Consider the following 18,764-nt stretch of genomic DNA (forward strand, 5'->3'; position numbering starts at 1 on the left):
ACTAAAATGGCGGTATTCGGCGTGAAAAGGTTACCATTCACACGTAGAATACATCTGCAGTAAATTTGCGACAGGTACAAACCGCACGAGAGGCGTCGTACGTTATTGCGGATACGTATGTCTAATGTGCGATATCGCGAGCTTGATGTATAACTCGTGAACATTAAAAATTTATTCGGCAAGCTATCAGATAGATCAAAGAGGTAAGAAACTGTAAAAATTATTATATTGCATGTTTCTCATTAATTGTATCACGTGATTATAATGACATATGATCTATTGTTGAACTTACTTTAGAGATAGTATTAATAAAATTCAGGGTAGTATTCGCGATTTATAAATCTGTCGTATACTAAAACGTTCGAAAAATCTAAATACACACATATATATATATACATATATATATATATAATACACACACATATTAAAAAACATATAAAATTATGAACAGAATTTTACCTTTAAATCTGAGCGAATTATAAATTATACCTAAAATAAATTTAAAATATTAGAAACATGAATAGTTGTTTAATATTTTAAACTTCTAAATGGCTTGATAGTTCATTGATTTTTTTGGTGCTTGCTGTGGATTGATACTTTTTATACGAAAGAATCGATACTCGTGCGAGGCTGCTGCCCGGGACGACAATAACTTGCGAGGAATTGCTACACAACCTGGTGAGACTTTGTGAATTTGGAAATTCGATATTAGCGAACATTTAGATCCACCATTCATAGAGAATTCACATTCGGTCACAGAGGATAACGGGTGTCCACCGTTGCGTTCAACGTGTTGAAAAATGATACTGCATCACACAAACTCGCCGATTAGTGGAGTGAACGCTACGTTAATCGGATTTTCAATGTATCGACAAGCCTCTAAACCGATTCACAGTGTAACTCTAACAAATCTAGACGCGTTGATAACGGTTTAAAATTATTACACGTTAGAATAATAAAGAATCTAAAATGCGAGAGAAAATTGTCCTCTTGTCACCTTGTTCAAAGGAAGATTACACACGATACAGGGTATTATTATCTTTCTCAAACTATTGCTCATAAAATATGCGACGGAATATCGTTGGCCCGACGCTCCGGTTGAGACAAAATGCCCGAGATTCGCGCTGTTCCGAGGTTTGCCACGTCAGTGACGATGGCAGCACGTACCATTCTAGGGGGTGCATCACCCCCCGAGCCCGAGTTCCAGGTTAGCGAGAGCTGTTCTATAGACTCGAAGTAGGCGGCAGAGGAGGTAGGAGGTGGCGCGTAGGGACGGGTGAAGGGGGGAACAACGACGGCGGAAGAGCAGGAGCATGAGGTGGAGGAGGAAGAGGAGATGGAGGATGGAGGCACTCCATCGCAGTCCGTCGCCTCGTCCAGAGGGTGGGAGTAGCCGGCGGCGGGGTGGTTTTGTCTTCCTTCGCCCACCCTCCTTACCCGCCACCCGCGGAACCACCTCCGCGCTATTCGAGTGCGCTTGCGCTCGCCGAACCACCCCCGCGCGAGCCACCCTCTTCCTGCGCCGGCCCGTTTACGCTTCTGTCCCCTTCCCTCCCGCTTTATCCCCCCGTGTGTCCTCTCGCGCGCCACCCCTCTATTGATTTTGTTACAAACCGGCTCCATCCCATTCCCCTCCGGCCTCCCGACGTCACCCTCACGCCGACCCACGCGAAGTCCGTTGGAGCGATACGCGCCGATGCGTGTATGTACGTTGATATATAAATGTATATTGTTTATACATATTCCTCATCGTCGGCGTCGGCGTCGTCGTCGTCGTTCACTGGGCGACTCCGAATTTCCAACAGGCGACGTCAACGCGCTGCCGCAAGTCTCTCCTGCGACCTAAGTATAGTCAATAAAAGTGGAAGTGTTGTGACCTGAAAATCGCATGCAGAAAGCGAGCGATGGTTTCGAAAATGCTCGCGCGAATCATCCTCGTTCAATTGTAACAGTAATCGCGACGGACTAACTTCCTCTTAATATGTAATTCGCGACTTCATTCTAGATTATATAGCCATATCTATTATGCTGATTATGTACAGAGAAAAAAATCAGATTGGTACTGATAAGTGTTAGCAGCAGAAAAAATCGCGTTCACGAACTATTCATAATGTTTCTGAAAAATATTTGCCCGCCCAATAAAAGAAAAAAAAGGTGACAATAGGAGAAAGAAGGGTCTTGTTCCTGCCTAAATTAAATAAAATATCGCAATTCTAGTTGCTTGAAAAAAATAAAAATGTTTCATGCGAGAGCTTATAAATTAAATACAAACGATATCTCGTTAACGATTGTAGAAAAGATCGTATCCAGTTCAATTTTCTAAAAGACGAACTTCAAATTAAACGATAGATACAGTAAAAGCATAATATTTCATATAATTATCGCGTGGAAGGTATATAATTTTCGACGTGAGCGCAGCGCGAGTTTTCACAGCCTAAGAGGATACGAGCCCTTGCTGATACATGGAGCTTGTATATAGCACATATTCATTTTTCGCGAGCTATTCGGCTGCACCACGTGCACGCAGCCGACATTCGGTCGGCTAACTCTCAGTGGTCCCCAACTGGTTCAAGTACCACATGCTCTCGTGGTCGCCCTTGCGCTCACGTACGAGCAAGAAGTACTCGATGGCATTTGCGGTGGATTTGGCGGTACTCCGCGCCACGGGAGCCCCACTTCTGGCCACCAGTAACCATAGGGTACTCTCTCTCACTTCCTCGACTCCTCTCTGGATTCCTCCTCTTTCCTCGCCCCTCACTCACCCTTACCAACGTTCTCGAGAGGCCCCGTACGATACCCCCGTGATAATCTCCCGTCTATCGAAAGGGAGTCGCTGAGCGCGGATTAAAAGGGTGCCTTTTACGCAGAGTTCCACGCAAGATCTACATTTTCTCTCTCTTTCTTCTTTCTCTTTGTCTTTCCCTCTAACGCCAAAGCTTTCCCGACATTCGCGATTACATACCGTGTCGTCAAGAAATACATTTGCAACAATATCGCCAGAAATATATTTCACGCGTTCGTAAACGATAGATTTTGGAAAAAGTCACTGCACATTGTAACATATACGATCTCTTGAAATTCTCATAAGCGCTCACAAATGTGACGTTTGTTTCTGCTTCACAGCAGATTCAAATAATTGCTAAAATATTTGAATCTAACATCTGTCAACTTCGATTCTATGAATGAAGCCAACCTTAGTTAAACCGACCTCCGCGTAAGTCAGACAGATATGTGAGGATTCGAGGACTTTGTTTCGTAGGATTGCCGACAAAATTCTGCAATTGCGCAGCTTCTGTGTTACACAAAAAATTCTATAACATTAGCACAATGATAATACTAAAATAGTACGATTGTTTTTTTAACGTCAATAAACGTGCATAGCGTGTTCTAACATTAAAAAGTAAAGCAATTACGCTTCGATAAATTAAGTTTCAAAGATGCAAATAGACCTAAAATTTGATTTTTTTTAAACAGAATTGTAAGTCAACATTGTTTTAACCGAAATTTGATTTTCAAGTCCGATATAAAAAATAAATTCGATAAAAAATCAATATACCTCGTCAGTTATTTATTGAACAGGTTAATCGACGCGATCATGCGCCACTTATTACACTAAATCTTCGCCACGTGTTCGTCTACTTAGCTCAACAATTCAGCGTTACGTAAGGTTTCACGGGGAGAACAGGATCCCGACGAGAAATCGGGCCCGCGTCCAAAGTGGGTTAATAAAGCGATATTAAAGCCACGGGTGGTAGACCCTACGGCAGAATCCCTCGTGTCCACTCTGGCGCGGTCTTCGGACAGCGGGAATTACGTGCGAGAACCACCACCCCGTGATCCACCATAGCGTTTCATTAGCTCTCCGCTGTCTCGGCACGTTTTTTCAACAAGCTCGCGAGTTCGATTATTAACTTAGCGTTTTGCTTGAAAGCTTTTACATTACACGTGCAGTAAACTTGTTTTTTTCATTTACATCCGAAAATGAGACTCTCGATTCTGATGAAACGCTAGATAGAAATTGCATTTTTATTATGTAATGTACCGTTGAATGCAGCTATATTAATCTTCAATTATACTATCGTATCTTATAAATTAAATTCCATAAAGAGATTTGTAACAGTTTTATGTGTGCAATCATATATACGGCAATTCCATATTTTTGTATGGAAAATATTTTAAAAAATTGCACGCCAAACATATAATTTAGCTAAATTTATCGACCACCATTATATAAAAACCTTCAAAAATATATTTGCTACTTTCAAACTACACGATTCGTTGCGGCACAACGTTATCGCGGCGTAATCTCTGCGAATGTAGAACTTTCATTCGCATATTCCCGACCGTTCTAACTATCCGACAAGGCTGGATATGTACGGTGAATCGGCAAACTGTAAAGTTTACAAACACCCCAGCGCTTCCTAGTCATTATCCCGTAATCCCGGTGTTTTACATGTTATGAGGATGCGAGAGAGGCGGCGGTCTGCTACCTGCGACCTTCGGTCTTACATTATTACACACCGTTAGTAGTCCACATATCACACCGACGAACAAAAGCCTGCATGATTTTACATAAATTTCACGAGTCGAAACACCTCGCGCGGACAATCGTGATCTCCTCGGAAAGCTACAAATATGCTGCCGCTCAGTATAATCTGAACACGGTGAGGAGAAAACGCTGCGAGTGTAACTTAACGTGAGTTTATTTATCGCGCGTATTCACGTACGCGTAACAACCTATTTAATTTTGTCTTAGGTGGAGCGTTTAAATCAGGCGCTTAATCGTGCATATATCCATTAAGTTTACAAAACGGAACGGCTGAGTTTCGACGGAGGTGAGCGTGTCTCCGAAACTCAACAGAATGATCCCGATGTGTCTTCGGTTTCGAGTTACGCCCGATCGCGTGCGAATTGGACGCGCGTGTTTTGACACGCAGCCCACCCACGCTTACCCTCCCGATCACACGCCTCGCACGAGAACTCGTCATTAAGTGCATTAGGACGCGTTTAATAGCGCCGTGATCGCTCGTTATATAGGTAGCTGCTCGCTCGCTCGGGGATGCTGTGCTCGTGCTGGCCCGGCGAATGTGTCTAGTTCTCATTGTTCCCGCGCGTCAGACACGTGGCCGTGGCACGAGTCCAGCGATATCGAATATTCTTCCTTGCTTTCTCTTCTTTTCCAGCCCCCCCTCTGATTGGCACTTTAAAATCCGGACGATCATGCGTCGCGCGGGCGGAGGGAGGTAAAAAAAAGCGAGAAAGAAATGACGGGGAACACCCACGGCGCGGAGGTCGCCATTCAGCTCGGCTCGAATGTCGCTCCCGCGAACTCTCGTGTGTCGGGAAGTTTGCAGGCTAAATTGACCGCAGCTCCGATGAAAGCGGTAATTTCAGCTGCGGAAAATTCTGTCTGACGCCGAGAAGTAAACTGTATTTCTTTTTCTTTTTTTTTTTCACCGCGGGCGTGGATATATATACGAGTCGAGTGCAAATACGCGAACGGTGAAGTACCGCGACGAATTCGAAAGTAATAATTTCGTATCTATCTCGAGCTCCCGTGATGATTATTTTTGTCTTTGCTGCATTCCTTTGACTGACAAGTTAACATTGCGAAATTGCTAAGATTACAAAATTACTAGGAATTTCTACTTTTCTTAAAGCTGACGTATTAAAGATCAAGGAAGATCGCGATTTTCAACAGCGATTATCCTCGGGCTATTTAGCACTTATCTCAAACGTTTCCCTAATATCTCTAAATGCGAATGTAAATAATTTATCACCTGTGCCATGTGGAATTATCCGCGCGTAAATGGATCAGGTGTCGGGCGCGGCCCTTTTTCCTTGTCTACCATCGCGCGGTCAATTAATAGGAGTCATTTATAAGAGCAAACCGGGGAATCTGGGAATCCGCGATCCGCCCGGAGGCAATAAATCTCAAGTCGCCGAGAGCGGCATGGTAGCGGAACCCCTCTTGTAAGCTGGTTGTATTGTAGCTATTACCGAGCCATGCATCACTAGGTAACAACCGCACGATTCGTCGTCTCCCTCGTTCTAACGGCCGAGCACGGATCTCTCCGCATTTCGTGACCACGGGAAAGAGCACTAGGACACCGTGTAGGAAAGCGCAGGAAAACGCGTGATGCGTTTGGGAAGCTGCGCAGCTGATATCGGACCACCCAGGTTATTCTCTTGGATACCTTCTGGCCCCGTGGAACGTTACGCGGCGTTAAGGGAAAACGTTACGTCCGATTCACGCATGACCACGAACAATGTTATGGCACGAGTGATGAACGATCCCCGTCGTTAATGAGCGAATCGTGTCTCGCATCGATATTTTATGTTTCGGTGCTTGTAACAGAAAAGGTGGCTTAAAGCGCTGATTTGTAATTTGGCAACCCGCTTTTACAAATTATGCGACAACGCGATGCTCGCAGCTAATTAAAAAAAAAACATTTTACAATCACGAAATAAATATTCTTCTCAATCAAACAACGAAGAAAACCGCTTTCCTCGCTGTTGTCTTTTCTTCCGTGTTTTAAGACTTTAAAAAGAATGTGAGACTTCAAATTTTATAAGATAAAGCTGATAAAATACAAGGTTACATGTATTGAAACGAAGAAAATATTACTCCGGTAATATCGCGGTGACATCTCATGCTTTCAAAAACATACTGCTCTAAATCGCTCGCTCGGTCCAGACGACACAACGACAGACGGTGAGAAAATAGCGGGCGATACTTTGTACGCGAGACAGAAGGTCGCGAGGGAAAAAAAACAGCGGAGCGAGAAAAAGGGACGAGTGAAGAAGAAGAGAGGGAATCGCGAGGACAAAATATACGGCGCGACGAGCCGCGCCGTGGTACAGCACAGTCTCTCTCGCCGGACAACCGACAGTTAGAAGAACGGGGTGGCTGTCGAGGAGGGTAGTACCTGCCTACTACTCGCACCCTCGCCGGGCGCTATAGTAACAACACGGGGAAACATAGGGAAATCAATATGGCTTCCGTTGCCCTCATCCCTCTCGCGCGCGGCCCTCGCAGCCGCCTGTCTCTCGCTCTCGTCCGATTCTCTCGCTCCTCTCTCGCTACTACGGAATTACATCTCTCCCTCAGTCTCCCTCGTTTTACCCATCTCTGTTTATCTTTCCCTTTCTCTCTCCCTTCCTTTCTCTCTCTATCTCTCTCTTTCTCTTTCTCTCTCCTTCCAGCTTTCTCTCTTTCTCTCTAGCACTCGACGCGGACGGGTGAACCCATTATAAGGGGGTGTTACTCCGGGCCAATCCCCAACCATCCGGAGAGAGAAACCAGAGAGGCGAGAGTCCAAGAAGGGCGCATGTGCGTTGCTAGGGCCACCGGATGGGTCGCGCGATGCGATGCGATGCGACGCGATGCGATGCAATGCGACGCGATGTGATGCCGTGCGTAACGTCCGCCCGGTATATACACCAGATACTTGACAACGCAGAAATATCTGACAACGTACCCAAGAAACAAGTACGGCGTATAATTTGCACTCTGTAGCTGGATGTATACAATAAAACGAACGATGAATTTTCTTTCCAGAATCTCCGAAATATATTTCTTTAACGAAAATATAATTGAATAACTAACCGTTATATATTCTATTTATATTTCTTTAATATCCGCATAAATAAAATCATGATTATGAATGCATTTTGATCTTATTATAGAATTTTACAATTAAATCATTAAGTCATTACGAAATCATGTAATAAAAAGTTTTAGAAAATAAAATATACATATATAAAATCTTGATAAAGTATATATAAAATACTGATAAAGTATTACTGATACATAAACTATGCTACATTATTACTAAAGATTTTATTTAGCTTAAAGTCCTTATATAAATAATATGATATATGTGTATATAACATGTATCTATATGTGAGACAAATAAAAAGATCTTGATTACATGTGTATATGTATGTATATGTGATTTAGATTTAATTATTTGCATTTATCAGTACAAAGTTTCAAAGCAAAACCCTACCCCTACCAATCTTTTTATGAAAAGGCCTTGAACCCTTTCGAAAGGGTTGAATGTATCAACTAGAGCTCTCTGGCGGCATACCACGATATTCGAAATCAGAACTCGTACGTCGGTAACATAGAATTCTAGTATACAGAAGGTATTAAATGTACTCCTTCAGAACCATACCAAAAGCTCCAGAATAATGTCACACAGGTGCATTTTAATATATGTTCTATTATTTAATTAAATATTTTCCAGGACACATAAATATGTATACATAGCGAAAAAATTAATAACGCATATAAAAATAAATATATACTATTTTTTATTCTAATACGCATTAATTTTTTCACCGTGTATACATATATATTCTATACAATATTTATTTAAATATTTATAATAAATCATTTTTAATAAAAAGATCATTTTGAATATTGATTAAAATAATTGTAATATTACTTACTAACTAGACTTTGCTAACTCAGAAAAATTTCAACGAACATCGTTCGCGACAAAAGTAATATTCACCAGCTATATATTTTGTTAGACATGCCATACACAGTTTAAAGTTTAAATACACAGCAGCAAGTTTAAATACAAATATATATATATGTATTTATTGTATCATCATTATATATTAACCAAGTTTATTTTAAAAAATAAACTTTAAACTATTTCTTGCAAATCACTCAAGATATGGAATACAAAAAATTTTATTTTGTATTCCGGTGCAAAATGATGGTCCACGGTGCTACTACAGTTCGCAAGAAACCTCAACTGATTTCAAGCAGTCCATCCTCATACTCCTTCAACCAAATCACGTTCACAAAGAATCCCATGAACACTCAGTCAATTCAGTTCAAATCGCACTCGATTAAGAATCGTAAGAGAGATGTATAGAATTTTCCCGTTTCTTCGCTATATAAATAGCCGACGTCCATTCGTATTACATTCGGTGAAGGTGGTGCATGCCTGTTACTTATTATTAATCGACATAGGATATATTCAGCTGGGCCCATTAAATTTCCGAAAATCATCCTTGTCGCTTTTCAACACTTTCCTCCTGTGTGAAACTCACTCATCATCGGCCTCATCCTAGCATATTACGAGAGAGAGATGCTAGCTTTGGCTCCGCTCTATTCCAAGAGAATTCTCTTGAGGGGTGTTCCGGGAAGTTTCGCCTTGAATCTTCATACATCTTAAGTCCTTGTTTTCAACTAGCAACAATCGCACCTCTGCAGAACTTCATTGGGTACAATCGTTACGATGATATCGCCACTGTACTTGCTTCGGCAGTACATATACTAAAATTGGAGTCCTTGTTGTCAGAGTATTTCTTTCCCGTTTCCTAGAGTTATTAACTTAATTCTTCCCCTTCTTCTATGCAACATCACATATTCTACTCTAGAGGATAATTAGATGAATACTGCTCCCTCCTCTCTTAGAGAGGGCAATCCAATATAGATAAACCAACGTACGATTTCATCTTTCAATCATCGTGGTTCTTCTTCTTCCTGAGAGTCTTTTTGGGAGAGTTTTGCCATTATTTTACTCCCCCTCTTTGACCCTATATATATATACATATATATATAATACACATACACGCATGTGCTTTATAGTGCGTAATTACAGTCATTATATCTACATTAGCAATATCACGAAGAAGGAAATCCCTGTGTTGGAGAAGATATCCCGCTCTTCTATTTCTTATTCATGAGGAATTGTGTGATGGAATAAATATTATCTGAAAACTTGACCACACATCAAATTCACTCCCCCTTCACAGGGACACAACTTTCTTCTCTTCTATCACTATCATTATCTTCTATCAATCTATCTTATCATTATAGATGATCATATTGCATATCATCAGAATAGACAGAGAAAGGAGCGTAAGCGCAATAACATAACTATTAATTGATAGTCTTCGATCCTTAACGATGTGTGGCGACTATCCTTCATAACCACTTAGGAGTGACATGTACTGGAGCCTGTGAGAACGAGATAGCTGAAAGAACGATGAATGAAAACTTGGCCGTAAATTCTGGAACGATGAATCCGTTTTCACCCGCAGCACATATAAAGCATCCATCATCTCGGTTTACGACGATCCCTGAGTAGCGTCAGACCATCTGACTTAAACGTATTCTGATACACCTTATAAAGAATACGACGTTTAAACAAATGCTTGCGAGAAAGCTCGGTCTAGTATACGAAACCACGTTATACCGAACGTATCTTTACAGTCTGCTTTCTGTCAAAAGATGAGATAAAATATAACGTCAGAGAGAAATTTATATGCAAATTATGCATCAGGGTGATAAATTATAATAAAAACTGAAAATTTAAATAATACACGATCAATATAATGATATCCTAGCGGTATTACAAGAAAACAAACTTTCAAAAAGAACGCTTGACATCAAGGACTCGCGGTTACCCTGAGTATTATTTACCGGCATCATGCCGTATGGTAAGAAGTATCGATTAAAACCGGATAATATTTGATATCAAAACAGTTATTATTACAAGTTGTTGTTATCGCAAGTATGTAAAATCGTTTTGTAAATGTTAATTAGCAACGCTTATTATACGTGGGAAAAGTAACACGAAAAAAATAATTGCAGTCGGCAAAGCAGACTTCGTTGGTAGATCAAAATGTCCAGCATCCTTGCTGAAGGGAGGAACGTTGCATGTACCATGGGTCCATACAGCAAACTGTACCAATGGAAAACGGCTTTACCATCCTCGTCGGTAAAGGAGATTTCTCAGGGTTAAAATAGTGCCACTACATGGTCAGATAAGCGATAAGAGAACTATTACAGTTTCAAAAGGAAGAAAAGTAAAGGAGTGCTTGATCTGAGCTTTCACTGATCTTCTTATATATATTCCACCTATGCGATTTTATATCAAAGAACCTTGAATTCACTCTATTAATATTTTTCAAAATTAATTAATTTTAAATTAAAACTTCTTCAAATTTTCTAAACAAATTATAAATGTGTAAATTATGAAACAGTCTTGCAAGATTTATCTATCTTATTGATTCATTTTAAATCCCTCTTTTGTACGAAAAACCTATATCGATTTTTCGTCTTTTTAATATTTATTTAACGTTTAGTACTTTTTCCGATAAAATACAGCATAGCATGACCGGGATTAATGCTTCTCACTCGCGATTCGAAACATTAGAAGGTCGTGTTTATCATCACGAGTGCTCATACGAAAAGATTATATGTACAGGTGAACAGTGTGGCAGGATATACAAGCAGGACACACTTTCAGTTGTCGGTTGACGTCGTAACGGTTCGCAACGGCTCTATTATTAAAGCGGCTCTTATTACTTTTATTGCGATCCAGGTAATATCGACGCGAAAGTGAAATCTTGTTATAAGAAATAGTAAAATGTATTCGATTTAACGCGATGCGCGTATTCTCAAGAAAATTAAGATCGTAATAATAACTCTATTCGAACAGAATAATCTCCCTCGAATATCCATCTACAAGTACAATGTGGACTCTGAAATTACATTCTTTTGCCAATATACGTTATTTCTGACAGAAAATGTCGCGCGCGAGTGTTCCCCACGCGATTTAAACCAAAAAAGTAAACTTGCGAAGTGCACAAGCTGAGAATTCCTTGATTTCAGTACGTTCGTTTTTTTTTCTCTCTATTTATAAAGCAGGATACATGCAAAGTGCTGATGTGAACAAAAAATGTGTAGAACACCGATCAGAGGTCGCTCCAACTGCGGGGATTAGTTTTGTAAATAATCGATCTTGTAAATATCACGCGTCTAATCATAGTATTATCGTGACAGTCGGTTTTGATCGAAGGATTCGCTAAGAAGAGATCGAGGACAACGCTGAGCAAAAATGGCATTGACGTTAGCGCTACCGTTATTCGGTTTAGACCCGGAGCGCTTTTCCACACTGAGCCTGAAGCTTCTTAATATTGAGCGCGAACAGAACTTGAGGAATTTGTCCGATTCTGGGCGGACTTCTCCAAGTACCGGAAGCGAGTCCAGCGGCATCAGCAGTCTCGCAACGTCCGCCGAATCGGCGTCGGTCGAATTAACGCCGATCTCATCGCGACCAGAGACTCCCACTAGAGCACCGTGGAAGAGCCAGGAGAAGGTAAACATTACGAGCGTTCGCGTTCGCACGAATAATTCAGAACTCGACATTAAAAGGAGCTGTAGGAATGCCATATCGAAAGAGAGAGAAATATCAAAGAAACTTTTCTTTGGCTTAATAAAAAAAATAACATTTATAGCATCTTATATAAATATATGCATATGAAAATCTTTTAATTTTAAAGATATAGATAATTTTATGGATATAGCATTATGCTTATAATCTTAACCATATTAAGCACAAGTATGCATCTATGTAAGATAAAAATTTAAAAGTATTTCCTTTCAGATAAGTGCACCATTACGCATAATATACGAAGACCGCGATATATTGAACTTGGGAGCGAACATCAGACCGTCGTTCGACTGGCAAATGAGAGATCGAACGTTGTCTCGACACAATCTTCCAGATTATATAACTAATCGCCTGATGTATCATCGACTACGCGAGCAGCCGCCTACCAAAACTGAAACTGTACGTATGATGACGTCTTATAATAAAAAAATCACGATAATGTTTTTATATTGTCGGAATAAAAGTATTTAATACAATTAATTTTTAAACAATATCAGATATAGTATATAATGTATATATAACTAATCAATTTTAATATTAAAATTTAATCACAATTCTAATGTTTAAAATCGTATCTTACAGAAACGTTGCGACGAATGTGGGTTTTCCGATCTATCGTTTATCTTTTGATATCAACTTAAACGTAACGAAACGATTGACGACAACAACGTCATGGACGACTGAAATGTGATAGACTGGATAAGCGGCAGCCGGATGGAGACGTATCGTAAATCGAGGAATGTATGAAGATATAAATCTAATGTCTAAGTTGGGATCCTATATTCGCAATAAGAAACGTGAATATTGAAATAATTGAAATATTCGCGTAAATTAGTGATTTAATTTAGTATTGATGAATTTGTCTAGGAAGAGATATCTAGAATCTAAATTATTTAAGCGGTATATGCGTTCCCTTGCCGGATACGGGCTGCAGTGGCCATCAGTTCTCCTAATTACAATATCGTAAGATGTGGTGAAATTATGTCAGCTAATGAGTTCTGCATCAAAATAAAAATAATTTGGACTCATTTAACGTCTAAATCTTATTGTTAGTCATTATATACAATTCTACAATTTTTGTGATACAGTACAAAATTAATTCTCTACTAAAGTAAATGTACCTCATCTTGCAAAATTAATTATCTACTAAAGTGAATGTAAATATACCTCATCTTGCGACATCTTTTTTCTATTTTCAACTATACAGCGCATATATATGTACCTAATTATACTTCGGACGAATAACGATGTCGCGAATAAGATATCGGCGCCTTATAAGACTATCTGAGCATAGAGTATCGTGTGACTGTCATCGAAAGATCGAACAATATCGAATTTTTTACGCACGATATGACGATCTAAAACAGATTGAACGTTTAACTAGAGAAAAGACCGTAGGCTTACAACTCGCAGTGTGCGTGCGTGTGTGCGAAAAGTCACATGTCGCCCAAAGACTTTTCTTTATGTATTCTTTACACAAATTTATTAATTTAAAGATACATCTCGCTATCCTAGTGTCAAGATTGTCATTATCATCGACAATTATCATTTTATTTTTTTACAGTAACCATAAACAAATGCCGTTGCATTTCGTAGAATATCGTTATCAAGTGACACACCGGTAGATGTATTGCGTTTCAGGTAGTATCAAGAACGATCGGCAATTTCTATAAACGACCGAAAATCAACCCTTACATTTTCGCGGTAATGTAGTACCTGCTCGTAGGATATAAATACGTATTTCTACGACGGCATTGCATATATACCTTGACCATTGTTTATAAATATTGATAAACAATATTTTATATATCCCAATATTGCGTTATTAATTATGCTTTTACATTAAATAAAATCATATTAAAAAATGTTCGCGAGAAATATGGAAATAACTTAGGTATGTAGCGTTCTCTCACCCGCTGAATCTCATATATTCAGCGTTTTATAAAACGAGATGGAGCAACTCTATCCCCAAGTTAAGAATATTTCGCATGTCAATATCGCCGCGGTGCAACATCAGCGGACCTTCCAGTAGCGATACTTGAGCCAGGCCGAAGATGAACGCTCGGCGAATTAGCGCGTAAATTCGCGCGAAAGGCATTAGTGCCGTTTCACGAGCCGCACAAGGGGGTTGATCGCTCGGACCCTCGTGCTTCTGCATTGTTTCAGTTCGAGCGTAACACCCGGCGTGGCGCTGTGTGGCCGGTTCGATCCACAATCCTGCCCGAAACACTCACACCCCTAACGAGAGAGACCACACTCGCGAGGCTCGCGACCGCACAACACGCGCGCATTACTCCGATTCTCACCGACGCACACGCGTATACACGCATCCAGGAAAAAATGGACAAATTGCTAAAAGGAAAGAGATATATTTTACCGTAAGGAAATTATATAAAAATAGCAATCTCTCACATATAACAGCATTTTTTGCCCAATTTTCCTGCGATGCACGAGATTTATTTTAGACACGAGCGTTATGTGTCCATTGTTTATTATAATCATTACAAATTAAATGCTAATATTATGCCAAATCATTTCTCATTTAATTATCAAAATTAAGAACGAATCTTCCTGTCCGCCGATTTTTCGCCTTCGGGCCTCGATATTTACTAAATCCACTGGTACGTGCGTTTATATTGCTTGCATGTATTCCGCGGGCTGTGCGAGAACCTTTCATCAGACTGCACGCGTGCGTGTACACCGGTGCACGCGCGCGTGTGGAAGCGCCCCGTCCGTGCGTGCACGCGCGGATGCGTGGGTGCGTGCAACGCGCGAGAGATGCGCAGGACGACTATTCAGATATTGTTGTTATTGTTGAGGGAACAATCGCCCGTCAATAGGCCGCCTCGGCACAATGTATCTATTCAGGTGCGGTCAGCGGTGCTCAATCGATCAGGAATCCACCCTTTGCGAGTGTCGAAAAAGCACCGCGGAGACTGGCCAGAGATTGCCGTCAGTTTCGCGATGTGTATCGCGGAATTCTTTGTGCAAAGTCCCACTCTTAACTTGAGCCTGCCTATGCATGAAGAGAATAGGTGTGCTTATTTTCTTCACGCTTCAGGAGACCAAACAAAAGCGATTCTGAATAGCTTGTGCATTTCTACTTATCTACTTATATAGGACATATACAAAATATTTTATATCTTTACATATTTATAAGGAGCAAAATAAAATTGTCAAATTGATGTAAATTTTATTGAGAGATAATTAATTCATTGATTCAGCGAGAATTGTGTAAATCGACACGTATTCTTGTTCGTGTAGAATATAAATATCATATTTTTACAATATAATTACTTTTATTATTGTAAAAATCAATGTTTTACTTTTGAATGATTTAATTAATAGGCGTCAGAATAGGTGAGCTCAATAATCGAATTGAGAGTACTCTGTACATAACGTACGACTCATCCGGTGCGAGATTACTGTAAAAATTTAAAATGCTCCTGATAACGATGAATTGGTATCGAACCGTGAAACGAATTCCGACCCATGATGAATCATATCGACATTTGAGATCGTGGACGTCTGAATGTCATTCCGACATCTGCTAACGTTGATCCTGATTAGCTGAATTTCTTACACATACTGCTGCTTACACATACACTGATTTCCTCTAAAAATCGACATTTTTCCTCGTAACTTTAGATAATAACTTAAATTTTCATATTAAGAATCACGCACAATACACACATTTCCTATATAAAGATCAAATGTTCTAAAAATAGATTTTAAGCTATACATGATTGCCGATTGACCTCCACTTACGCCGATGCAATAATCGTCGCTTAAACACACGGCTGAAAAGCGAATTGCGCGAATGAAGATGAGTCACCTATGACTCTCAACTATTATTCAATGAGCCGCCAGAGTTTGAGCCGACAAACGGACCGCCGTGTCACGCTGATTCTCTATCGGGACTCGAGCATCGAAGACGCTCTCAAAAGAGGTCCAGCCGGAGAAAAAGAGGCCGCGGGTGAGAGCCACTGCCGCGAGCGAGGGTACCAGAGTTCCGCGGCTATAGCGATGATTACGTATGCGGGAATCATTGTCGAGTAACGCGCGATGCACATGCAAAGGCCAAAAATCGTCGAAATCAGTCGAGTTCAACATCAGCATTGTACCTGGGCTTTGTCTCTGCCTCATTGTTGTTGGTCGGTACTCCTCCCTCCACCCCTCTCTCTTTCTCACTCTCTCTCTCGCTGTCGATGTATAACCTATGCGTACGACTGCGATCCCAGGATAGTCTCTATAGCATCCACGCGACCAGGATCATTCGCTAGTAATACCTATTTCGCAGACAGGGTCGGTTTAACCCTTTCGCCGCTAAAGACGCATACGCGTGCCATTGAAGAGAACAACGATAAAGAAGGGTAAAAGTTTGATATTTTTGACTATAAATACTACAAATTGATACTTTGAATTTATAAGATAATATCAAAATAGTAAAATAAAATAATTAGATCTATATATTATATTTAATTATCTTTTATAAAGTTCCTTCGTTTTTTTCAAAATGAAAAAATTTGTTTATAGCTTCTACTTTGCCGAACGCTGAATAATCCCTATGATGAGAATATCTACCTCCTTTGGGACACAATAACAAGTAAAGATTAAGTTGTGTCGTAAGTTATTCATCGGTCCTGAGCGGTTTTCGCACGATGCATCGCGTTTCTAATTCACTCGCATCGCGATCCGATCCTACGCAGCCAACGCGCGATCGAAATGAAGGAGAAGGGATCCACGCGGCGAATCCGTGTCTGCCTTTTTCCTCTGTGCATAATACAGGTGCAGGACAGATAGGACAAGATCTCCGCGATGATATTGGAACGAGAACGAGCGAGCGAGAGGGGTAACATCACCAGCAGAGCAAGGTGAATCCGGCAGAGGCGGGGAGGAGGGGGTTGAGAGCAGAGAGATCGAGAGAGGGAGAGAGAAAGAGAGAGAGGGACGGCAAAGAGGGGATAGGAGGAGAAGAGGGCATAGAGCAGCTGAATAGGAAGCGACACAATGGACCTGGGTGGCTGTGGAGGCGTGTTATCAAATGGGTTCCTCATTCACATACTGCGGCCTGAGCTACCTGTGTCTGTCTGTACCGGTGTCTGTCTGTTATACTTATTCATACCGCCCATTGTGTCCTCCACTGTTGAGTCGAGTTCAGTTCAGTTGAGAACGCGATGGAACGTGCCACAATGCACGAATATGGGCTGCGCCGCACCTCCTCCCCTCCCCCGCCTCTTTCTGCACCCTTCCGCACACCCCCTTGTCACCGTATCTCTTTCTCTCTCTTTGCCATTTGCCACCCACGGTCCAACCCGCGCGCGCGTTGGATTCGCCGGGGCCGACTGAAAAGAAAATTGCGTCGGGAAATTGTATCCGTGAGAAAACCCGACCGATAATGCCGAGTTCTTGAAGCGTACACGTCGCGAGATTTCTCCGCCCTGGCGACGGCGACGGCGACAGTGGTCGTCGAATCCTACTACCGAATGTCTCGTTAGACGAGCGCGCGAGTTTCCGCGAGGAGTCGATCGATGGCCTAACGTGAATCTCGTCCGGAATTCTGGGATGCACATGATATTTGCCGGCAATTTCAACGGGAAATTATCATGACGCGATAGTTGTTAGAGGCGATAAAGCGAAGCTAAGATTGTGCGAACGAGACCTTGGGGAAGGGTCAATGTAATCCTTTCCATTATCCAAGAGTAATCTCATTTACCGATGCAGTTTATCGCCCGAAGCGGGTTGCAATTTAAAAAAAAAACTTGTTATTGTTGTTTCATATCTTACCCTCAATAAAGTATGAGATAACAGTAAGACTTACTTACGAAATTAAAAAGTTCCGCAAAGAAACGACTCCAAACTGATTTTATTGCGTCTGATAACAGAATGGCTTAAAGGAGCAAAATCGCTAATTTCATTTTTAGACGAAGCTTTTGAGGGACAGCCCGTATAACGTGGCACGCTATCAACCTATATGAAAGAGATGAAAGAGAAACCTGAATTACGGAACTGGCAGCATTCTCTGTCGCGAGGGTATATTGCCGAAAAACGAAAAGCGAGAAGAGAGAATCTCGAGAAAGAGAAAAGGACGTGCAGACTCGTACGTTTCTTGTCGTGACTGCGCGATGTGGAAAGAGAAAAGAGAGAACGTAATACGTATAACGCATATAAGCGGCCATAGGGCCGCTGGATGAGCCGTCCGCGGACGCAACGGCATACAAAACTCGCTCAATACGTCATTCAGCCGAAGAATACGCCTCGTTCTCGCCATTTTGCTCCCAGAATGAGAGTTTCAAAGGGAATTAAGGATTCAAAGGCATCTTTTGCGCGGCGCGCATAAAACGTCCAGCCGCCGCCGCGGCTCCGCGTCGCTCTGTCTCTCTCGCGCTCTCAGCCCCTCTCTCTCCCTCTCTTTCTTTCTCTCTTCTCATCTAACTTCCGTCTTTCCCTTTTCTCCTTCTATAACTCCTCGTAAGCGTCGCCTTCGTTTCTACAACGTTCTCAAGAGGAGCCGTGAATCGGCGAAGTGCTGAATCGCACATCGAGTCGCACCAGCGA

General features: G+C 41.3%; 2 protein-coding genes across 9 annotated transcripts in view; one reads left to right on the forward strand and one right to left on the reverse strand.

The window, feature by feature from the left end:
- The window catches only part of Soxn (SRY-box transcription factor soxNeuro), a 280,985-nt gene that overhangs the window by 238,281 nt on the left and 23,940 nt on the right, over window positions 1-18,764 (reverse strand). The window lies entirely within an intron of this gene.
- On the forward strand, window positions 11,270-14,737 carry LOC139816457 (uncharacterized). 3 transcript variants are annotated; one of them, XM_071783963.1, is made up of 4 exons: window positions 11,270-11,760; window positions 11,832-12,131; window positions 12,420-12,605; window positions 12,789-14,737. In XM_071783963.1, exons 2-4 carry the CDS (start codon window positions 11,871-11,873, stop codon window positions 12,834-12,836), a joined length of 495 nt encoding a protein of 164 aa, XP_071640064.1. In that variant the 5' UTR covers window positions 11,270-11,760; window positions 11,832-11,870; the 3' UTR covers window positions 12,837-14,737. The 3 variants fall into 3 exon arrangements, with proteins under 3 accessions (XP_071640064.1, XP_071640066.1, XP_071640067.1); XM_071783965.1 differs by having other exon boundaries at window positions 11,270-11,643; window positions 11,816-12,131; XM_071783966.1 differs by having other exon boundaries at window positions 11,274-11,354; window positions 11,816-12,131.

This window comes from Temnothorax longispinosus, chromosome 7 (assembly GCF_030848805.1).
Source record: "Temnothorax longispinosus isolate EJ_2023e chromosome 7, Tlon_JGU_v1, whole genome shotgun sequence".
Taxonomy (NCBI): domain Eukaryota; kingdom Metazoa; phylum Arthropoda; class Insecta; order Hymenoptera; family Formicidae; genus Temnothorax; species Temnothorax longispinosus.

Excerpts from the sequence above, each read along its gene's own strand:
- LOC139816457 (XM_071783963.1), top strand. The coding sequence starts at position 11,871 with ATGGCATTGACGTTAGCGCTACCGTTATTCGGTTTAGACCCGGAGCGC. Across the intron at positions 12,132-12,419 it reads CGTGGAAGAGCCAGGAGAAG|ATAAGTGCACCATTACGCAT; the intron begins GTAAACATTACG and ends ATTTCCTTTCAG. Across the intron at positions 12,606-12,788 it reads CGCCTACCAAAACTGAAACT|AAACGTTGCGACGAATGTGG; the intron begins GTACGTATGATG and ends CGTATCTTACAG.